Here is a 19,340-nt window from a genome sequence, read left to right on the forward strand (position 1 = left end):
TATATAAACTAATTCACCAATTAAATAGTAAAATATATAATGTAATATATAATTATATTTACTTATATTCGTATTATAATTATAAATTGATTCCATTATATTATTATATAAAAGTTTGAACTTTATTCATATAGTTTATTATGACATATACGGAATAAAAATGTGCGCCTCCATTAAGTTTAAAACATTTTGCAACACTACCATTTGAACTGTCAAACATGCATTTGATGACAGTTGTTAGTTGTTGTTGGTGGTGTTCTGTTCTGAGTCGTAGCGGAAACGTTATTCTATATTAATTATTAAATATGTTTAAAATACATAAGAAATATTTTATAAAATTTATGTTTAAAAGTTAATTATTTTATAAAGACGGGTTTTACAAAAATGTGCAAGAAGCGATCAAATATTGATAAGTAATAAACTCACCATTCACAGTGAGAAATTAATAAGCTTCAAATATGTAAATAATTATGTGTAACATATACGTGTTGGTTATATATATTTAATATATTTTATAAATGAATTAATATTGAAACCTTTGATTCAATGTGACTGCCGTTAATTAAACTTATAAAACATAAAAAAAGATTGCATTGTTTATCGATATTTCAAAGAGCGCCTAATCCAAAGAAGCACATCAGTCGAAATTCTTGGATAAAGTAAAGCGTTCTGGCTGTTGCCGGAACAGTTACGAAACAGGATGCCGAAAATTTACATGAAAAAGCCATTGGCGGGCATGGTCATACGAAATCGCAACACCATTAAGGATGTAGTTATTACGGTAAGTTTTTCAAATTAATTCAGAATTTTGAGTTACTAAGACAAGTCATAAAGATAAAATTTCGTGTATGAATCACACCAGTTGCGTTAAGCATAAAATGTACTAATTATCTTTTCGCTTCAAATTTTGCTAAATAAATCGTTATTTGATATTTGATCGGACTTTCAGTTAACTTTTTATTAAAATTTCATATAAAGTTGATTGCGCGAAAGATAATCTCTAATCTAATGTAATCTAACATCTCTAGCTATTATTTATTGATTGTTTTTTATGGTGTAATCACATTTTTATGTACACATGTGTATAATATTAATATTAAAGTTGTTAAATTTTACATTACAATGCTTAATTTTGTTCTGTATGAAGAAGTTATATACACAAAAAAAAAATTATTAAATAATATTGCCTATTTCGTCTATTACCTTACGTTGTCTATGATTTTGGATTATACCATATATAAAACATGTGTCTTTATATATAAAATAATAAAAATATAATAATAATAAATAACCACAAGATAATAATAATAATAATAAATAATAAAAACTATAGTTGAAAACCGAATCTAGAAGCGGACGTATCATCTATCTATAAACACTTGTTATCAACGACCAAGTTTCACCCATAAATTTCTTCGGAATCTCACAGTTTACACAGCAGGAAAATTAAACAACATTTCTTGAAACTGAAAAACTCTACCCAAACTATAAAAACAGAACCACAGTTAAGGACGGCAATTACTTTTTCAACATTCCTGTAAATGTACCGTTTTGCCTTAAAGTATAATTTCTTGATTATTAAAATTTTCGAGTTGCGACTATTGAAACCATATGAAACACCTGTAATATCGAAAATCGAGATATAATACATCGAAAGCACTGTAAGTAAAACAGCTGTAAGTTTTATCACTGTCTATTGTATTGTTTTTTAAGCCAAATTGGAACTGGAAAAACGTTTAATACGTTTCGGTAGGACCGGTACCAATATCTTTCCAAAAAATCCCATTTTTTAATGCGAAAAACAAAATATTTTGCGTTATAGTATCTTTACACGTCAATCCTTAAATACTTAATGTAGTATATTTTTACTACACATTCAAAAATTATAATAAATAAAACATTAGCTAATGTAACATAATCCGATGACACAGCGTATGGCAATAAACTTTACAAGTGCATATGTGATTGCAATCCGAAAAGTGTGCCCATTAAAAAAAATAATAGTAATATAATTCTTGTGAAATATTATATTAAAATATATAATAAATTCTGATAAATTTTATCAGAATTAATTTTGCATAACTGCAAGTTTTAATTATTTGAATATAAATATTAAGGTTTAATCAATAAATATAATTCATTAAATTTTGTATAAATAATTCATTTAGAGTTTATATATATTATATGGAATCCTGCGATTCAATGCAATTCTGAAATAATCATACAAATTATAATGGAAGTGCCAAACATTAAAAAATTCTGGTCTAGTGTATGAGCACCGTAGTTTGAACTTGCTAGGGATTAACTCTCTAGAGGATCTCAACCAGTTGTAAGGCCATAACTAAATTATTTACATTAAAATTTTGTTATGCGTTAAAATCTGTCCAAGATTTTTTCGTTAATACAATGGTCCAACATGCTTAAGTTGATTCATGTCATCACCATTACAGCCCACCTAAAGCATCGTATATATGGCGATAATACCAGCGAATACTTTTAATGCAAAAATTATTGAAAATATTTTATGAAAATAGTTCTGTTATTTTTAACTTATCACTCGCCTGACAACTAACAGATAAAATTTTCTTTTGTGTTTTTTTCTGAATATTTCTAAATTTTATTCTTATTAAAATTTATTTAAATGAATTTACACTGCAGTAGACCAATACTCGCATTTGGATAAAATTAAGTACTTTTATTTTATCTGATGATAAAGCACGAGCATTTGTTGGAAAAAATTATTTGATAAAAGCACAAATAAACTTATGCTTTATTAAATTTTACAACACAAATGAAAAATTTGTTAAAAATACCATAAAGAGGGAGTAGAGCAGGGTTTGAGGAGAGGTTAAAGAACAAACAATGTATTTAAATTGTTAAAAAGCTGATATAATAGCACATGAATTCTGTATGCTCAAATAAAGCAATTAAAATTTATTCGTTTATGAATATTTATGAGTTTAATAATTCAAATTCATATTTTCATGCCGATTTGTTCTATATAAATGTAATTGTAGTTACATTTGTATCTTCATATATAGTTTAGTGTAAGCTTTTCATATATGAACTTGTGAGCGTTCACACATATTAAAAACAATATAATTTTACTATTCAAAAATTCGTCATTGATTTTTAGATATTTTATTAGCCCTTTTTTTTTTTTTTGAAATATTTTATTAGTTCTCTTTTTTTTTAAACTTTTGAAAATCATTTTTAATTAACGGATTGATTGTAATGTTATAAAAAATATAGTTTTATTAATTGATAATAATTTTTTATAGTATATTTTTTATATACATAGTTTATATATGTATATAAATCCATTACTTTTAATTATAAGTAAAGTTCATTTTAGCGTTCACGCGTATATATATATAATTTCTGACAACATTAGCTGTGTTTCAGCAAACATGATCCGCTCAATTTTACATGCAAAACAAAAACAATGGGGTGAACCAGCAATTGATCTGGTTCACTTTCTGGTTCAATGTGGAATGTGTGTAAAAGATAAAAGTGGAACGTATTTTAATGCAAATGAGGTTGGCAATGCGATGCAACGGTGCAGTAAAATTATAAACAAATCTACATTTATATTTATTTATTATTGATTTTATTTATTTATTATTTATTTTATGTACTTATTTATTTAATATGTCGTTATTATTTATTTCTTTGTTTAAAATAATGTTTTAACTATTACTATAATTAAAATTATTACCTTATTTATTTACGTTTTATTATTATTGAAAAAGTGTTGTTTGATAATTTATTAAAATCAATTAATTTGAAATGAATATATATAAATTAAGTTGAATACATTTATTTAATTAAAACAGAACAATACATAAGGATCCAGGCTCTCCAACATAAACGTTTATAAAAAAATCATTTTCATCGCAAACTGCCTGCAATATTAAGCTATAGTCATGCTTTCTTTTGAAATAAGCCTATTTGCTATGGTGTGGTGCATTTATTTTTACATGTGTACTGTCTATGCAACCAATTACTAACGGGAATTTTTTCGAAGTTTCCACTTTTGCATTATTAGCAAGTGCGTATTTTATAAATTAGTGTCCAATTGATATACGCTAAACACTAGTTCTTTTATTCTCCATACAGAAGCTTTTGGTATGCCAAAACAAATACCAAATTCGCAAAAAGTATTCATATTTGCCATATATATATAAAATTCCTTCATTGGTCTCGTCCGATTGTGATCATCACGGTTATTTTGCATTTGCTGATTGGAATTTATTAACAAATCTATTAAAATATGAAACATAATTAATATATAGCAATTGTATTTTTTATGTGCAAATATCAATCAAATAATCTTTAACGAAAGAATTATTGATCGTTTCCACAAAACTTCCACTATATCCATGCCTGATAATACACTTGAACTAGGTATTTAAAAAGGGAATGGAAGAGTCAGTTTCGCTTGATGATTCTATAAAAATTTGCAATTTTCATTATTAACTATAGAATTAATTTAAGTTTTAAAAGTAAATACTAAATAAAAATTACATTTAATACTTCACCAGCTCAACAGTTTAATTTTTTCTATTTTTAGATTTTGTTATTCACAAATTTCTTACTTATTTTTAGTGCAAAATATATCTCACAAAAATCAAAAGAAAAGCTGTCATAGACTGGCGTTCAGCAAACATGATCCGCTCAATGATCTGAATCATCTTTGCTGAAACGATACGGATCACGTTTGAAAATAATTGGCAACGCATGAAATATGCCAGTTGGGTTTGTGTACAAAATTTTTTGATTTATGTGAATAATTTTGGCGCTAAAAAAATAAAGTGAGAAAATTTTGAATACAAAAAATCTAAAACTTGGAAAATAAATAAAATCTGTTGAAATGTCTGAAGTACGAAATGTAAGTTTTTATTTAGTATTTACTTAAAAACTTAAATTTAATTCTATAGTAAATAAATGGAAATTGCAGATTTTTATTAGAATTATCGAGCAAAACTGACTCCTCCATTTTCTTTTTAAACACTAGTCCAAGTGTATTAAGCTCAAGGGATGAAGTGCATCAGCATGCATAAAGTGGAAATTTTATGGAAACGATCAATAATTGTTCCGTTAAAGATTATTTGATTGATATTTGCGCATAACAAATACAATTGCTATATATTAATTATGATTCATATTTTAATAGATTTGTTAATAAAATCCAATTAGCAAATACAAAATAACCGTGGAGGTCACAATTGAACTAGAGCAATGAAGGAAATTTACATATTTTTGTGGTATATGGCAAATATGAATACTTTTTGCGAATTTGGTATTTGTTTTGGCATACCAAGAGCTTCTGTATGGAGGATAATTGAAAGAACTAGTGTTTAGCTTATATCAATTGGACACTAATTTATTAAATACGCACTTGCTAATAATGCAAAAGTGGAAACTTCAAAAAAAATCCTGTTCGTAATTGGTTGCATAGACAGTACACATGTAAAAATAAATGCACCACACCATAGCAAATAGGCTTATTTCAAAAGAAAGCATGACTATAGCTTAATCTTGCAGATAGTTTGCGATGAAAATGGTTTTTTTATAAACGTTTATGTTGGAGAGCCTGGATCCTTATGTATTGTTCTGTTTTAATTAAATAAATGTATTCAACTTAATTTCATTTCATTTCAAATTAATTGATTTTAATAAATTATCAAACAACACTTTTTCAATAGTAATAAAACGTAAATAAATAAGGTAATAATTTTAATTATAGTAATAGTTAAAACATTATTTTAAACAAAGAAATAAATAATAACGACATATTAAATAAATAAGTACATAAAATAAATAATAAATAAATAAAATCAATAATAAATAAATATAAATGTAGATTTGTTTATAATTTTACTGCACCGTTGCATCGCATTGCCAACCTCATTTGCATTAAAATACGTTCCACTTTTATCTTTTACACACATTCCACATTGAACCAGAAAGTGAACTAGATCAATTGCTGGTTCACCCCATTGTTTTTGTTTTGCATGTAAAATTGAGCGGATCATGTTTGCTGAAACACAGCTATTATCACATTGGATTCGATTCCGTTTTGATATAATTACTACATTATCTGATATGTATTTTCAATTAATTTGGTTGGTGAGCAACATAACTGATATTATGAATATAAATGTTTGAACAAAATTCGATATATAATATTAGATATTTGTTGCTAACTAATAATAGATATTTGTAACTAAAGAAAATTAATTTGTTAAGTCCACCAACAGAATAGAGTAGAGTATATCTTCCAAAAAACATGTTGAGTTAATTTTATGTTAGGTAAAGCTATACTGGCGATCTATTGGTTTATTGGCCCATTGTGTTACCATATAAGAGGTTTAAAAACTATATTAAGCATTTAGTAAACCCAACAATGTTCTTTGAAGTGAGGTTCTTGTGCTGGCAAAGATTCTCAAAAAAGTAAAATTTTTTGTCTTCGTTGAAGGGTGCCAACTTGCATATGGAATCTCTGCATATCTTTCAGTCTTCCTAATTTCTTAAATATATGGTTCCTCTCTGAAAAAAATTTTGTTTATAAATTTTATTAAATGTAGGGAACAAAAAAAGTTGCGGGGTGCTCATTTTGAATATTTACTGATGGTCACTTATTCTAATGGTGTATTAAACAATATTGAATAACTAATTTTGTATTTGTGCCGGTAACATATGAGATTGATAATCAGTTCTAAGCCAAACCATTTTTACTATATCGAATTCTTCGACTTTTTTTAAATCGTATCAAATCATTGTAGCCTGGAAACACAGGTACGTAGGTAAGATAAATAGGCTTTTAAACCTAGCCTATTTAAACCTAACGGTTTAGAGCATCAGACTACTGAACTAAACTACTTCAGAAATTTATGTGGTTCGCAGCTTTGGTATATTGTACCAAAGGTGCTTTATATTGTATATTACTATATTACTATATATGTATATTACTACATTATTATTAAATTTCAATGTGTTCTGGAACTTTTTGTAAAACTTTTTTTAATATTGATAAAGGACAATTAATAATAAAAAGGAATACTAAACACCGCTTGATTGTTCATTCTAGTACTATATTGTTAAACATATAGTTAGTATTTATTCTCAAAATTGTTTATGAGGAGCCGCAAACCATTCAGTTTGGTAAGAGTTTTTAATTAGAGGTTATATATACCAAGTTTGCTCTTTTTATTTCTATGTTGAGCAATAGACTTATTTAGTTTTATATTGCACTATATTTTAGTGGCACTTATGATTATCTGATTGTAGTAGAAATAAATATCTCTGGTTTATTTCTATGTTCAGCAGAGACTTATTATTTGTAGTTAAATAAAATAAATAATAATTTTATTATTAAACTATGATATGATTAAATTTGTTAAGTTGAAAGTATTGCAAAAAGTAGTAGAAGTGGAAAATGTGATAAGATATACACAGAAATTATCTCGTACATATCTGATGATCTTGCAAAAAATAAAGTTACTGAATAAGATCTAGAGATGGTTAAGCAAATATAAAGAGTTGTAAATCCAGAAACAAAAAAAAATACTATTTTCAAAATTAAAATAGTATCTGATTTCGCATGCTACCTGGTTCATCTCATTATCAAACATAATTTGACTCGAATATGAAGTAATTTAGTAATCTTCTAAACAAAAAATATCTCATGCATATGCATGACATATTCTATTAGTTACTTTTACCATTTATCATGTTCTTTTGAACTTGAAATTGTTAAGTAGTATCTCTTCGAGTCGAGATACAATGCTTTACCATTTTTAATGTTTGTTTTGATATTAATTTTTTTTGTTTTGTATCTCATGCGATTAACAATTTTTTAGTATCTGCGAGAGACTTTCGTTTTCGATGAAATATTTATTTATTGTATTTTGTTTATTTTCTGTTTTTAATTTGTTTCTGATTGTTTTATTGAAAACTCATTTTCGGTCATTGAACTTGGAGTTTCAAGCTATGCTTTGATTAATAAAGATTTAAATAATAACCACCCATTTTCAGAGGCCAACATTACTTTTAATGCATTGGTAGCTTGTGGTTTTTATGGTTTATTGAATATTATTTAAGGAAATGAAAATGACATTAATTATAGAGTAATGAATCAGTGACAAATGGTGTAGAACTAATACTTAATTTCACATTAAACTGACCTTGTGATTTACGTAGTTTATTTTTGCCATTAACCAATGAACGTTTATATATTAAATATTTACTTTTGTGAAAAATAATTAAGAAAATTATATATGAAAGAGACAGAAACTAAGTAATTACTATAGTTTAATTTATTGAAACATATACCGAAAAGAATGTATTCTCAAAATTGTAAAAATAGATAAGATTCTAAGAAAGCTGTGACTATATATCATGGATAACAATACTTGATAACAATATAATCATGTGTAACTAATTAATTGACTTGAAGTTTTTATTAATTTGATGTAATTCAATTTAAAACAAATTAAATCTTCCATTAAGAACTAGTTGGAATAAATTAGTTATCAACTTTATATAAGCTCAATAATGAAATGAAAAGTACTTATAACATTACTACTCTTTAAATTTATTTAAAAAATAGTTAAACTTTGGAGCAATGGAACTCCTATTGGTCGGAAACCGCTCTTCAACGAACAAATGTTGAGTAACAAATGGTGGGTATTCGCCGAAGAGAGTTTTCAGTGTATCATGAATAGATTCTCTGAAACAAACACTTATCTTTATCCAAATTTGGTTCGTTGAAGATCGATGTTCGGCCAAAAAGGGTTATAACATTACAGGATGACAGCTCAGTCAGATCAGTGAGAAAAAGGGATCCAAAGGTCTTTAATCTTCTTTTAGCTAAGGAAGTCACTGACACATGAGATGGAGCACGGTATCCTCCTCACCCTCAGAGCCACAACGTCGCTAAAAATCATTATAGGGTAGCCCCAGTCGCATAGCATGCCTTCCTATTTCGCAGTTTTCCGTTAGCACAGATACCGTGGTGCTAAGCAGGGTCCGCCTTAGTGGTAGTAGCTAACTAGTTCGTTTCTTGTCTAAATTAGACTAAGTCAATCTAAAAATTTGACATTGAGATTCGTCAGCCCAGTATTGCTTGGCTATGCTCAGGTATTTTTGTTTAACTGTAGCAACTGGAACGCCTATATCTGAGAAGTTAATGGTAGGGAGAAGAGCGCCTGTCTTGGCGGGGTCGTCTGCCTTACAATTCCCCGGGATATCCCTGTGACCATGAACCCAAATGAGTTTAACCTTAACAATCCTAGCTAGGTCATAACACTGGGAGATGAGAGAGACGGCGTTTTTTTTGGTGATGAAATTGCTATGAAGATATTGTATCTCAGAGAATAATGCATCAGTGACTAAAAGTCTTCTATAGTCGACTGTAAATATGGAGCCCCTGTTGCAATAATTATCGATGTATTTATGATAAGCAGATATGGATCGACAGATGCAACAGTTTTGGATTACTTTACTTGTTGATATTTTATTGCGACGTCCACATATGTGGAAAGTAAGCATACTTCGAGAGCAGCAATCTTTTATAAGCAAGAATATATTTCACATAGTGTTAATAGACATGGTAAACGAAAATATAGAAATATGTGGGAAAAACCATTACAACCGGCTTCATTTATTCTACTACTTATGTATACCATCTTCTGTGTCAGACAATTAATTTTTATTTTGTGCTGAATTTCTTGCTAAAAAGTGTCATCCAGAAGATGTCATATAGGTGTGTCCCTTGAAAGACATTGTCTTATGAGTAAAAAGTTGATTGTTTATTTTCACTTACACAAGCTTATTTTTAACAAATAACGTCACAAAGAAATCTAGAAATCAATAACAATTTCTTAATACGCATAGATGGTGTACATCACCCATCTTTCGTACCTTATCTAATATCTATTTGAGTATGCAAATTAATCTATTGTAAATCCTTCAAAGCTGACACAATTTTGGGTGTGCTAAACAGCGCCATGAATCGTAATTTACTTGTTACACCTTCACAGCTGCCTTATATTTCCCTTTCCGAAAGCTGTAACTAACTTTTTGTTATTCGCACAATTTTATTTCAAATACTCACTAACTTAGTTTGGCTTTTAAATAATTAAAGTAAATATACAAAATCTGAGTTTGGCAAAAAGTTCCTATTACGCTGCTAATTTGATTGCGTGCAACTTTGTCATTATTTATAACGACAAACCGCAACAATCATAGCCAAACCAACAATAACAACAGCAACGCCAACAACAACAACAACAATCACAAATCAACTTTAACAGTTAGAAACACACTTGGTTGACAATAAGTTAAAGTTTATTTACCACATGTTGTTGACTTTTTCGTGTGTTATTGTTGTTTGCTGCCGGTTGCCAGTTGTCAGTTGCCAGTTGCTCGCATTCTGGGCATTCTGGGTTATTAAGGCATGAAATATTGATGAGACGCGCACTTCTTACGACGAATTTAACAGCGAATACATCATTCCATGTCATAACATGCCTCCCCACTTCACAATAAATTAATGAACCTTCCATTCACACAGGTTTAGTGATTATTACAGATAAATAAATTTAGTAATTTTATCGTGATTTTATATTTTATTAATGTGACTTTCGTTTTGTTATTATTTTGAATTTTAGGTAATATTTCCAACGTAAATTGATTTCCTTTCTAGTATATAGAATGGTTCTCTTTAGCTATTTTTACTACTAATGGCTATTACTGATATTAGAAAAATAACATTTTTATATATCTTACCCTAGAATTAAACTTAATAGTTCTCAAATAATCACAATCTTCAAAACAACAATCATTACTACTTTAAAATTAGGACTTCAAGTGTCATATATCTCAAGAAGTCTTTCTAATGTTGTTAATTAGTTGCGAATGATCCGTTATCCAGTGTTTTCCGCAAGATTTAGTGAAGATCATTAACTGATAGCTTTAACCCTTGAATAAAAATCTAAAAACTATATCGAAATTTCACATTTTTAAAGTTAGAGTTGACTTTCCAATTAAAAGCTAAAAACCAAAATCAAAATTTCATTTAATCCATATTAGTCTTTCAGTTAATTTCTGTAATAGCATGAAAGGAATTACAAGACGAAAATAACAAGATGGATTGGGATATGAATAGATATAGGTTGTGAGAGAGGGAAGGGGATAATTTTGAAAATAAAATAGAATGAAGATTGGATGGGATTTAAATTAAAGTCAACCAGGATCAAGACATAAAAATCTATTCATTTTTATGTGGTGGGGTCAAAAGTCGATTAAACTCAGTTTGGTGTGTGCGTTGGGGCAGGAAAACAGATACCTTAAATTGAAATCCCTCCTTAGTTTAACGTACATCAATAGTGTCAGTCTTTCTTATGTAAATTGTTGGGAATCAATTGTTCGGCCCATTTAACTTGAATTAAATTCATTTATCAAAAATTTTCTATATATGTAACATTAAAAAATGTTTTAGAGAATATCCGTAGCCTGGCAAATTGCGCTAATATTATCTTTGATATCTTCAATGCATATTTATTATTAGAGTGATAGAGTCATAAAATAACTCATGAATAGTGTCATTTAATCATAAATTATTAAATGCATAAAATAACTCCTTCATGTTATAAGCATCGTGTATTGAACAATATCAAGGAGAAAAACATGACACTAACAACAACTGCTTCTTCTGTATTATGTTATGTGTATTATAAATATTAAACTGGAAATATTTTAGATCCTAACATTCATTTATTCGAAATGCATTCGTTTGCTTACTATTCACATATCATTTTGTTTATACGTACTATTGTAATAGGAAGAAGTGTTTTTACATAGGGTTTTAAGAAGAAAGTGTAGCATGTGTAAGAAGAAAGAATATATACTAGAAAATTGGTGCGTTATGTAAATTATTTTCTCATATTCAAGTGCATGAATTATTCACAAATTTTCCAAAATTAATTTGACTTTCGATCCACCTGTAGAAAATATTCATATTTTGTAAATAAATGCGGGAATGCCTAAGCATGATTCATTGTCTTTTTCAAGTTTGAATATTATTTTATATTTCATATCATGAATAGTTGAGTCAGGCGTCGCTATGGCCTTGTAATGTATATCCACTTGTTTAAAAATGTACATGTGGAACAAAATTCTAGTTGACTTTTGTACTCAGCTAATCCGCAAAACACTTGTTACAATGAAATATTTAATGCTGAAATTAACTCTTTATTTAAACGTTAAAAAACTTTTATTCATAGATTTATCAACAAAAGTATTAAATGTGACAAAAAAACAGGAAGCAATCACACTATATTGATATTAAATGTAATTATTAATACGGTTACTAACTGATACATTGGTGATTTAATAATGATTATTTCAAACTAGTTATCATTAAATCACCAATGTATCAGTTAGTAACCGTATTAATAATTACATTTAATATCAATATAGTGTGATTATTTCAAACTAGTTAACAAAGAACAACAGTTATTATTAATAACTGGTTATAATACCCTTAAACTGTCATTGACTTATTATAATAAATCGAAATATCAATGTGTTTTGAAATAGATCTTCCAGGTTTTCATTTTGATTTATAAAATGATATTTAATAAAAATAATATATAATTTTTGTTTTTTTTTTATTTCTAATTTATTTCTATATACAATCAAACAAATTAGATTAAATGAATTATTGCGTTTATTGCAATTCAAGTCATACATTTATTCAGTGTAAAAATGAAAATATCCCTCTATTATTTTCTAACAACCTTTTCCAACACTTACGTTGGCATTTGTAAAGAATTTCATTCATAAATTTGAATTTTCGCACAGTCGCACAAACTAATTCTCTTTTCTTTTTTCGTATATATTTTCAACATGACGCTTGAGCTTTTAAGCGTTTTTAATAAATTTTTACTCAATGCCGGGTACATTTGCACCAAAGACGCACTCAACAACGCAAACGCAGTACAAAATGTCACTGCAAACATGAAAGAAACAACTTAAACAATGTGACACTTTGAGTGGTCTACTCTTTTCTTGTTGGGCTATTGCCATCAATGCGCACACAAACCAAACAACTTGAATTGTGTGACACTTTGAGTGGTCTACTGATTTCTCGCTGGGCTATTTGCTTATAAGCACACTGCATTCCGTTTCGCTTGTGGTAGGTTTGAGGCGCTGCGAAAGTTTGTGTTTGACATTTTCCTCGAGTAAGGAGACTTTGTGCTTTCAAGAGGAAATTTTTGAGGTTTTGTTTATGTTTAATGTAGGTATATGGGACATAAACATTGCATGAAAGTGAAATAAGTTTACTAGGAGTTTTATAATTGGCTCTTGTTTAGCAGAATTTATTGAGCGACGAGAGTGAAAGTAAAAACCGAAAGCTACTTATGCAAAAAAATTATAATGGGAAATATTTTGTTTACAGTTGTTTTACTTAATTTATACATTGCAATTCATTTTGAGAAAATTTAATTTAATTAATATTTAAAAATGCGATATCAATTAAAAAGTTTCTTAATTGCGTTATATATTTTAATTTTAATAAAATAAAAAAATTTAGGAAATTGTATTTTGCTCAAAACTTTTTAATGATTTCGGTTGAATTATCTTGATTTCGAATATATTAAAATTTAAACTTAATATATAAGCACAATTTAATTCACATTTTAACAAAAAATTGCTTTACTATATCATCTGCAACACATGGTTTGAGTAATAAAACGTATGTAAATGTAAAATATATTTTGTGTTTAGGTTATTATTATTATTATAAAATTATTATTATCATATAGCTATAGTAGGACAAGGTCTCCAGGACTAAGGGGGTGTGGGGGTTTATTTCGTGAGAATAGGGCTCTCACTTTTTGGGGCATTGGATTATGGTCTGTGCGTAAGGCATTTTGTTCCTCGGCGCACAAAACAAAAAAAGTTACGTAGATACGTAACTGAAACTGTTTGACTGAATCTACGTATAGGAACCGCTAGATATGTATCGATGCCATAAGTGAGAGCACACATCATAACAGAAGTGGATATCATTGCCATGGATATGGTTTATACCGGCAAAAACATGAAATACTGCAATTTTCGATTCCATTTAATGACAAAGATGTATGAACCTGTTTTTATTGAATTAAACTAAATGGAGATATAATATAACTGCATGTTTTTTTTAGTTAAAGCTTCCTTTGAAGTTTTATTGAATTTTTTTATTATTTTTATTTTATTTTTTTTTTTATTTATTTGTTTTATTGAATTAAACTAAATGGAGATATAATATAACTGCATGTTTTTTTTAGTTAAAGCTTCCTTTGAAGTTTTGTTTTTCAGTAAATTCAGTTAAGAACAAAAAGAAACAATAATTTTTCCTGGTCAAAAAGAACGAAAGCTCGATATTGTGATAAAATAATGTTAAACTGATCAGTAATATTGTAACTAGTAATTATATCTAGAATACATCTGATTAATCGTTTTTTATAATATAGGAATATTAAAAGAGTGGACTCGAGGTCAGCGTATGAACAACGTCGTAAGGCCCAACTTCCCTATTCAAGTGAAAGTGAACTAACTTGACATGTCCATAAATTTGGCCAAGCCCCTAATTTTATAGGATGACAACTCTGTAGGTAGGTAAAAAAACGGACCCAAGATTTTAAATCTTCTACGTAATGATGGGCACTGACACATGAGGTAGAATAAAGTTTCCTTCTCATACGTAAAGGAATCAGTCGTAAAATAATAGTGAAAATATTTTTTCTAGTATGAATTATAAGCAAATTATTTATGTTTTTAAATTTTCCCCATTATCACATAAGCATTTCGTAAAATGAAACTTGATTGAAAATTTCCCGAAAAATTCCCACTGTGTATTATAATTTTCATTTTAATTTTTTTTTGTTTTTGTTATATATTTGAAATTCTTTCAATTCTTATATTCGCAACAAATTCTGTATTAAATTTTCTTCTTCAATTGTTTCAATCAAACGAACTCTTTGGCTTTTGGCCAATATCCGCATCCGAGTTCGTGTCCATTGAGAGGTTTAGAAAGAAAAGCTTTTTATGTTTTCCTTTTATTTTGACTGTGTCGAAAGCTTTAATGAAAACTGAAAGGAAAAATTGCACACAGAAAATTTTTCCCAGACAGTTTTTCCAAATGGAAAATAAAACATGTGCAGACGCGAGCGTAAATGTAATTACGGCGCCGACAGAATTTTGTTAATTACATAAAATTTATAACAAAATAATTAACTCGCAGCTGTTTTTGTTTTGAACGTGCTAATATGCTGAAAAGAATTAAAAAAATTTAATTAAATAAATTTTATTTCAAATTTATTACATCATTTGGAGTATTGTTTTTTAACGTTTCCTTTAGTTTTGTGCGAAACGTGAATGTGTGCAATTGTAAGTCTTCGGAATAGCCAAAAAATTTAATATTAAAAAACATAAACAAATCTAACATGAAACATTATGTTTTGTTTACAAAAACAAAAAATTAAAAAACTCATAAAAAGTGTTAATTATAAAATAATTAGTGAAATTAATGAAAGCACAAGGCTTCGAACTGGTAAAGTAAGTCTGCGTGACAAAGTAAATAAGAAACTAAAGAAGACTAACAAAACTTATTGAAAAAATACTTTAAAAATAATTATAAAATATATATGTTTGTTTAGTTAAATAATATACATGTATAAATATCTTACAATTTATATATATGTTATATATATACAATTTATGTATTATATGTCCAGATCTCACCTTAGCAAAGCAACAACAATTTTGCATTAATTTTTTTTTTGTTCTTAATAATAAAACTTAAATGTGAATATAAAAAATATATATACATTTATAGGCAGTACACATTTATATACAATACAGTATAAATATTTCAAGTAATTAGTTTCTTATCAAAAGATTTTTGATAATGGAAACAAATTCAATATTCCCATTCTCAAGTACATTTCATAAAAATATTTTACAAAAAATTATTTGGAGCACGTTGAAGTAGCAGTTTGGTTCGCTTCACTTCATATTCCTACTGCCCTAATCCTCCTACTCATGTACTTTTGCATTGTCATCATTTTCCTATTATCAACAACAGAACGAAACCATGAATTTGTAAGAATGATTGTGGGTATTAAGTTTGAGTAAAGAATTGTTAAAGAAATAAGGTCATTATTCATAAGTACTAATGCCAGCTTACAAGAGAACTAAAGACGACTCTGTGCACTCGAACTATAAGAAAAAAAACCATAAGTTAGTGGAATGACAAATGTCTGTCCTTTTCGAAATTAACGAGTATCTGCCATAAAGTTGACCAAGCATACACATAGAGCATAAAGTAGAAATAGCAATTTTTTCTTAAATTTATGTTCTAATACAAAGTGAACATTTTTTTACTAGAGTATTTATGGTAATTAAGTTCAAGTAGTTGAAACGCAATACGGAATATAAAAAACTGCTTAATGCCTTTTAGTAGTAAAAAGTAGTAAAAAATGGAGAAGTCATTGACAATCGCCCACTTCCATATAAGGTGGTGTGTGTACGGGTATTTGAAAAGTTTTATTGATCAATTATTTTTCTTTTATGCCGGAGGTTGAATACAGCCTTCACTTCTTTCTGTTGTGCATGTTGCATCCCAATGAAAGGATGCGGTATGAACGTAGGCGGTTCTGAACACTTGCTTTGATTGTCATGGACTGTAATGGGAAAGTGTGAATATATTTTTAATATTTACCAACACATTTCATATTTTAAATAACCTGTAAGTTGGCGTCATAATGGGCAAAAATATTTATAAAATATAACTTAATATAAAATTAACAGTGTGGTAAAATGATATGCCGTCAGTGTTAATTAAGGTTAAAAAAAAACAAGTCCATGTAATTCCATTTTGCAATATTTATTTTTATTTCTTTACGTACGAAAACGTATTATTTACAAAAGTAAATCAAAATGTATCGCCAATATTTAGACTGAAACTATTTTTACAAGAAATTGGCATAAATAAATAATAAATATTGCGTCAGTTTGTGACTCGTAAAAATCGATTTAATGTGATTATTGAACTTTAAAAGATATGGAACTGTGGTTCTATAACCTTTTCATATTTTCATATTCAATACTAACATAAAGAAGTTTTTATTTTATGGAAGTGAAACATTAAACCGTACCACTTCAATCCAATTCAAAATTATGACCTTTATTAACCAATATCTACTAAGAATCTTACATATCTGGTGGCACTAGAGAATATCCAACATTGATCTTATGTTGAGCCTTTTCCGAGTTAATGTATCTGGGCACTTTTACTCTATGATAGCTGAGGGGTTTCTGCAGAGTCCCACCCATCTCACTGACTAATTTGAGTATTTCTCAAATCTTCATGATTATTCGATGACTGATCTAAGATCTGCGTACCGCCTCGTGCGGCTAAAGATTATTCTGAGATTAGAATGTGCTAAGTAGGGCAGCCTGTCGGTTTTCGCGAATAGCTTCAGCGCTCTGTCCCTAATGTATTTTTTGACCGGGTCTATTCTAAGGTCTCTTAGCATGTCCTTTGTGTGGATGTACCAAGGCAATTAAAAAATTTACTCTATTGATACATTTTCAATCAACAATAAATTTCAGCAATAATTTCAAAGATACTTTAAGAGGAGAAGACTGTAACGCAAATTAAAGAATGAAAATTATTCATGAAATCTATTACTATGATAAAATGCAATTTAAATTGACAACAAATGGTTGCAAACGCGACCGTTTATTACTTCCGAAATGGTCATTTCGATGCATGAAATGCTGTTCAAACCTCCCCTTGAAATTCCATAGTTCATAGGAGTCGCAAGCCACGTAGGTTATAAATTGTTGAAATAAGAAGAAACTATTCGTACTATAAAAGCAATTGGATCCTTATCGTTATTTATAGAGAAAGTTTCCTAATCTAATTCTGGCATAAATTAAAACTATACACAAATCATGCAGTACTGGTTAGTTAAAACTTCTACATATGATACAAAATGTATACTGTTCACTTTTCAAGTAGGATCTAACTAAGCTATGATTTGTATGTAATCATTGATAATATCTTGTTATCATTGATAATATCATATCTTGTCAAACTCAAATATATTGCCTGTAATTATACTCTCGATATTTTTTCAAATAGTGATTATATATCTTTCAGTATAATTTAAGTTTTTTTTTTGAAGAAGATCGTGAATGAAACTAAAAAAACTTGTTCGTTAAATAATTTATGTTCATAAAATGTAGTAAAATATTATATGCTTCATATGTTTTTTAATATAATCATCCAACTTTATCATAATACAATCGTTCAGGTTTATGCATCTTGTTCTAATTATAATTCTCATTCAATTCTTTTTTAAAAAAATGATAAAAATCAAAAACTATGCCATTGAAGTCATCAGGGTCATGTTTGAAGTCATCAAACGTATAAATCTCATTATATTATAAAAAGTAAAAAGAAAGCATTTTATTGCTTTTATTTAACAGTTTTAGAATCTTACCGAAAAGTAATTGAGAAAGGTGGGTTCGCAATATTCACTTTATCAACTATTCGAGTTACCGAATATCTTTATGATATACTAATTTTTTACAGTATAGTTTCTGATTTAATAGAAATGTTGATCCTCTAAGTAAAGCTTATATTAAAACTTATTAACGTATTAAGCAATTATTTTTTTAAACAATTATTCCACAGTGCAATTTTAACAATTGATAACAAAATTACGTACTCTGAGCAATAATAAATGCATATTAAACATATCTTTTACACGTGTGGAGATTACTATAATATTTTTATCTGTAAAAAAAAAAATAAAACAATTATTATTAAATTAAAAATCTACTTTTATTACCCGTTTGTTTTATGGCGCTTTTATGATTGCATTTCATCCATTCATTGACTTTGTTGACATGCATTCGTTAAAATGTATCTTATAAAGCTTATGCAGTTATGCACATAATGCGTTCACCAGAAAAGTAGAAAAAGAGGAGAAATGTCGTAAAAAAAGTCGTTATCTCTTTTAATGCACTTCAGACAGAAACCTATAAAACCGCAATATACCCGCATTAGGCGCATTATTTACGGTTCTAAAATGTTGCACAATGTGTTTAATTTTTTACATAAAAAGTTAGCAATGTAACTTGTTGCATTCGCTGCACTTTAACACTGTCAACACACTGGTACCGTTAAGACCAACTAACCTTTGCACTATTTAAAGATTTTTATGTGCACCGCAATAGTGTAAAGTATTGGACATTTAATTTAATTTAATTTA

The 19,340-nt window shown here is 28.1% G+C and overlaps 1 protein-coding gene across 1 annotated transcript in view; it reads left to right on the forward strand.

The window, feature by feature from the left end:
• Positions 1-238: 238 nt before the first annotated feature.
• Positions 239-19,340, forward strand: part of LOC119668911 (hippocampus abundant transcript 1 protein-like) — a 53,903-nt gene continuing 34,801 nt past the window's right edge. The window contains exon 1 of the mRNA XM_038078598.1: positions 239-781. Within this exon, the coding sequence (XP_037934526.1) occupies positions 701-781 (81 nt within the window). The 5' untranslated portion in view covers positions 239-700. The remainder of the gene's footprint in view (positions 782-19,340) is intronic.

The sequence above is a fragment of the Teleopsis dalmanni genome, chromosome 1 (genome assembly GCF_002237135.1).
Source record: "Teleopsis dalmanni isolate 2A chromosome 1, ASM223713v2, whole genome shotgun sequence".
Taxonomy (NCBI): domain Eukaryota; kingdom Metazoa; phylum Arthropoda; class Insecta; order Diptera; family Diopsidae; genus Teleopsis; species Teleopsis dalmanni.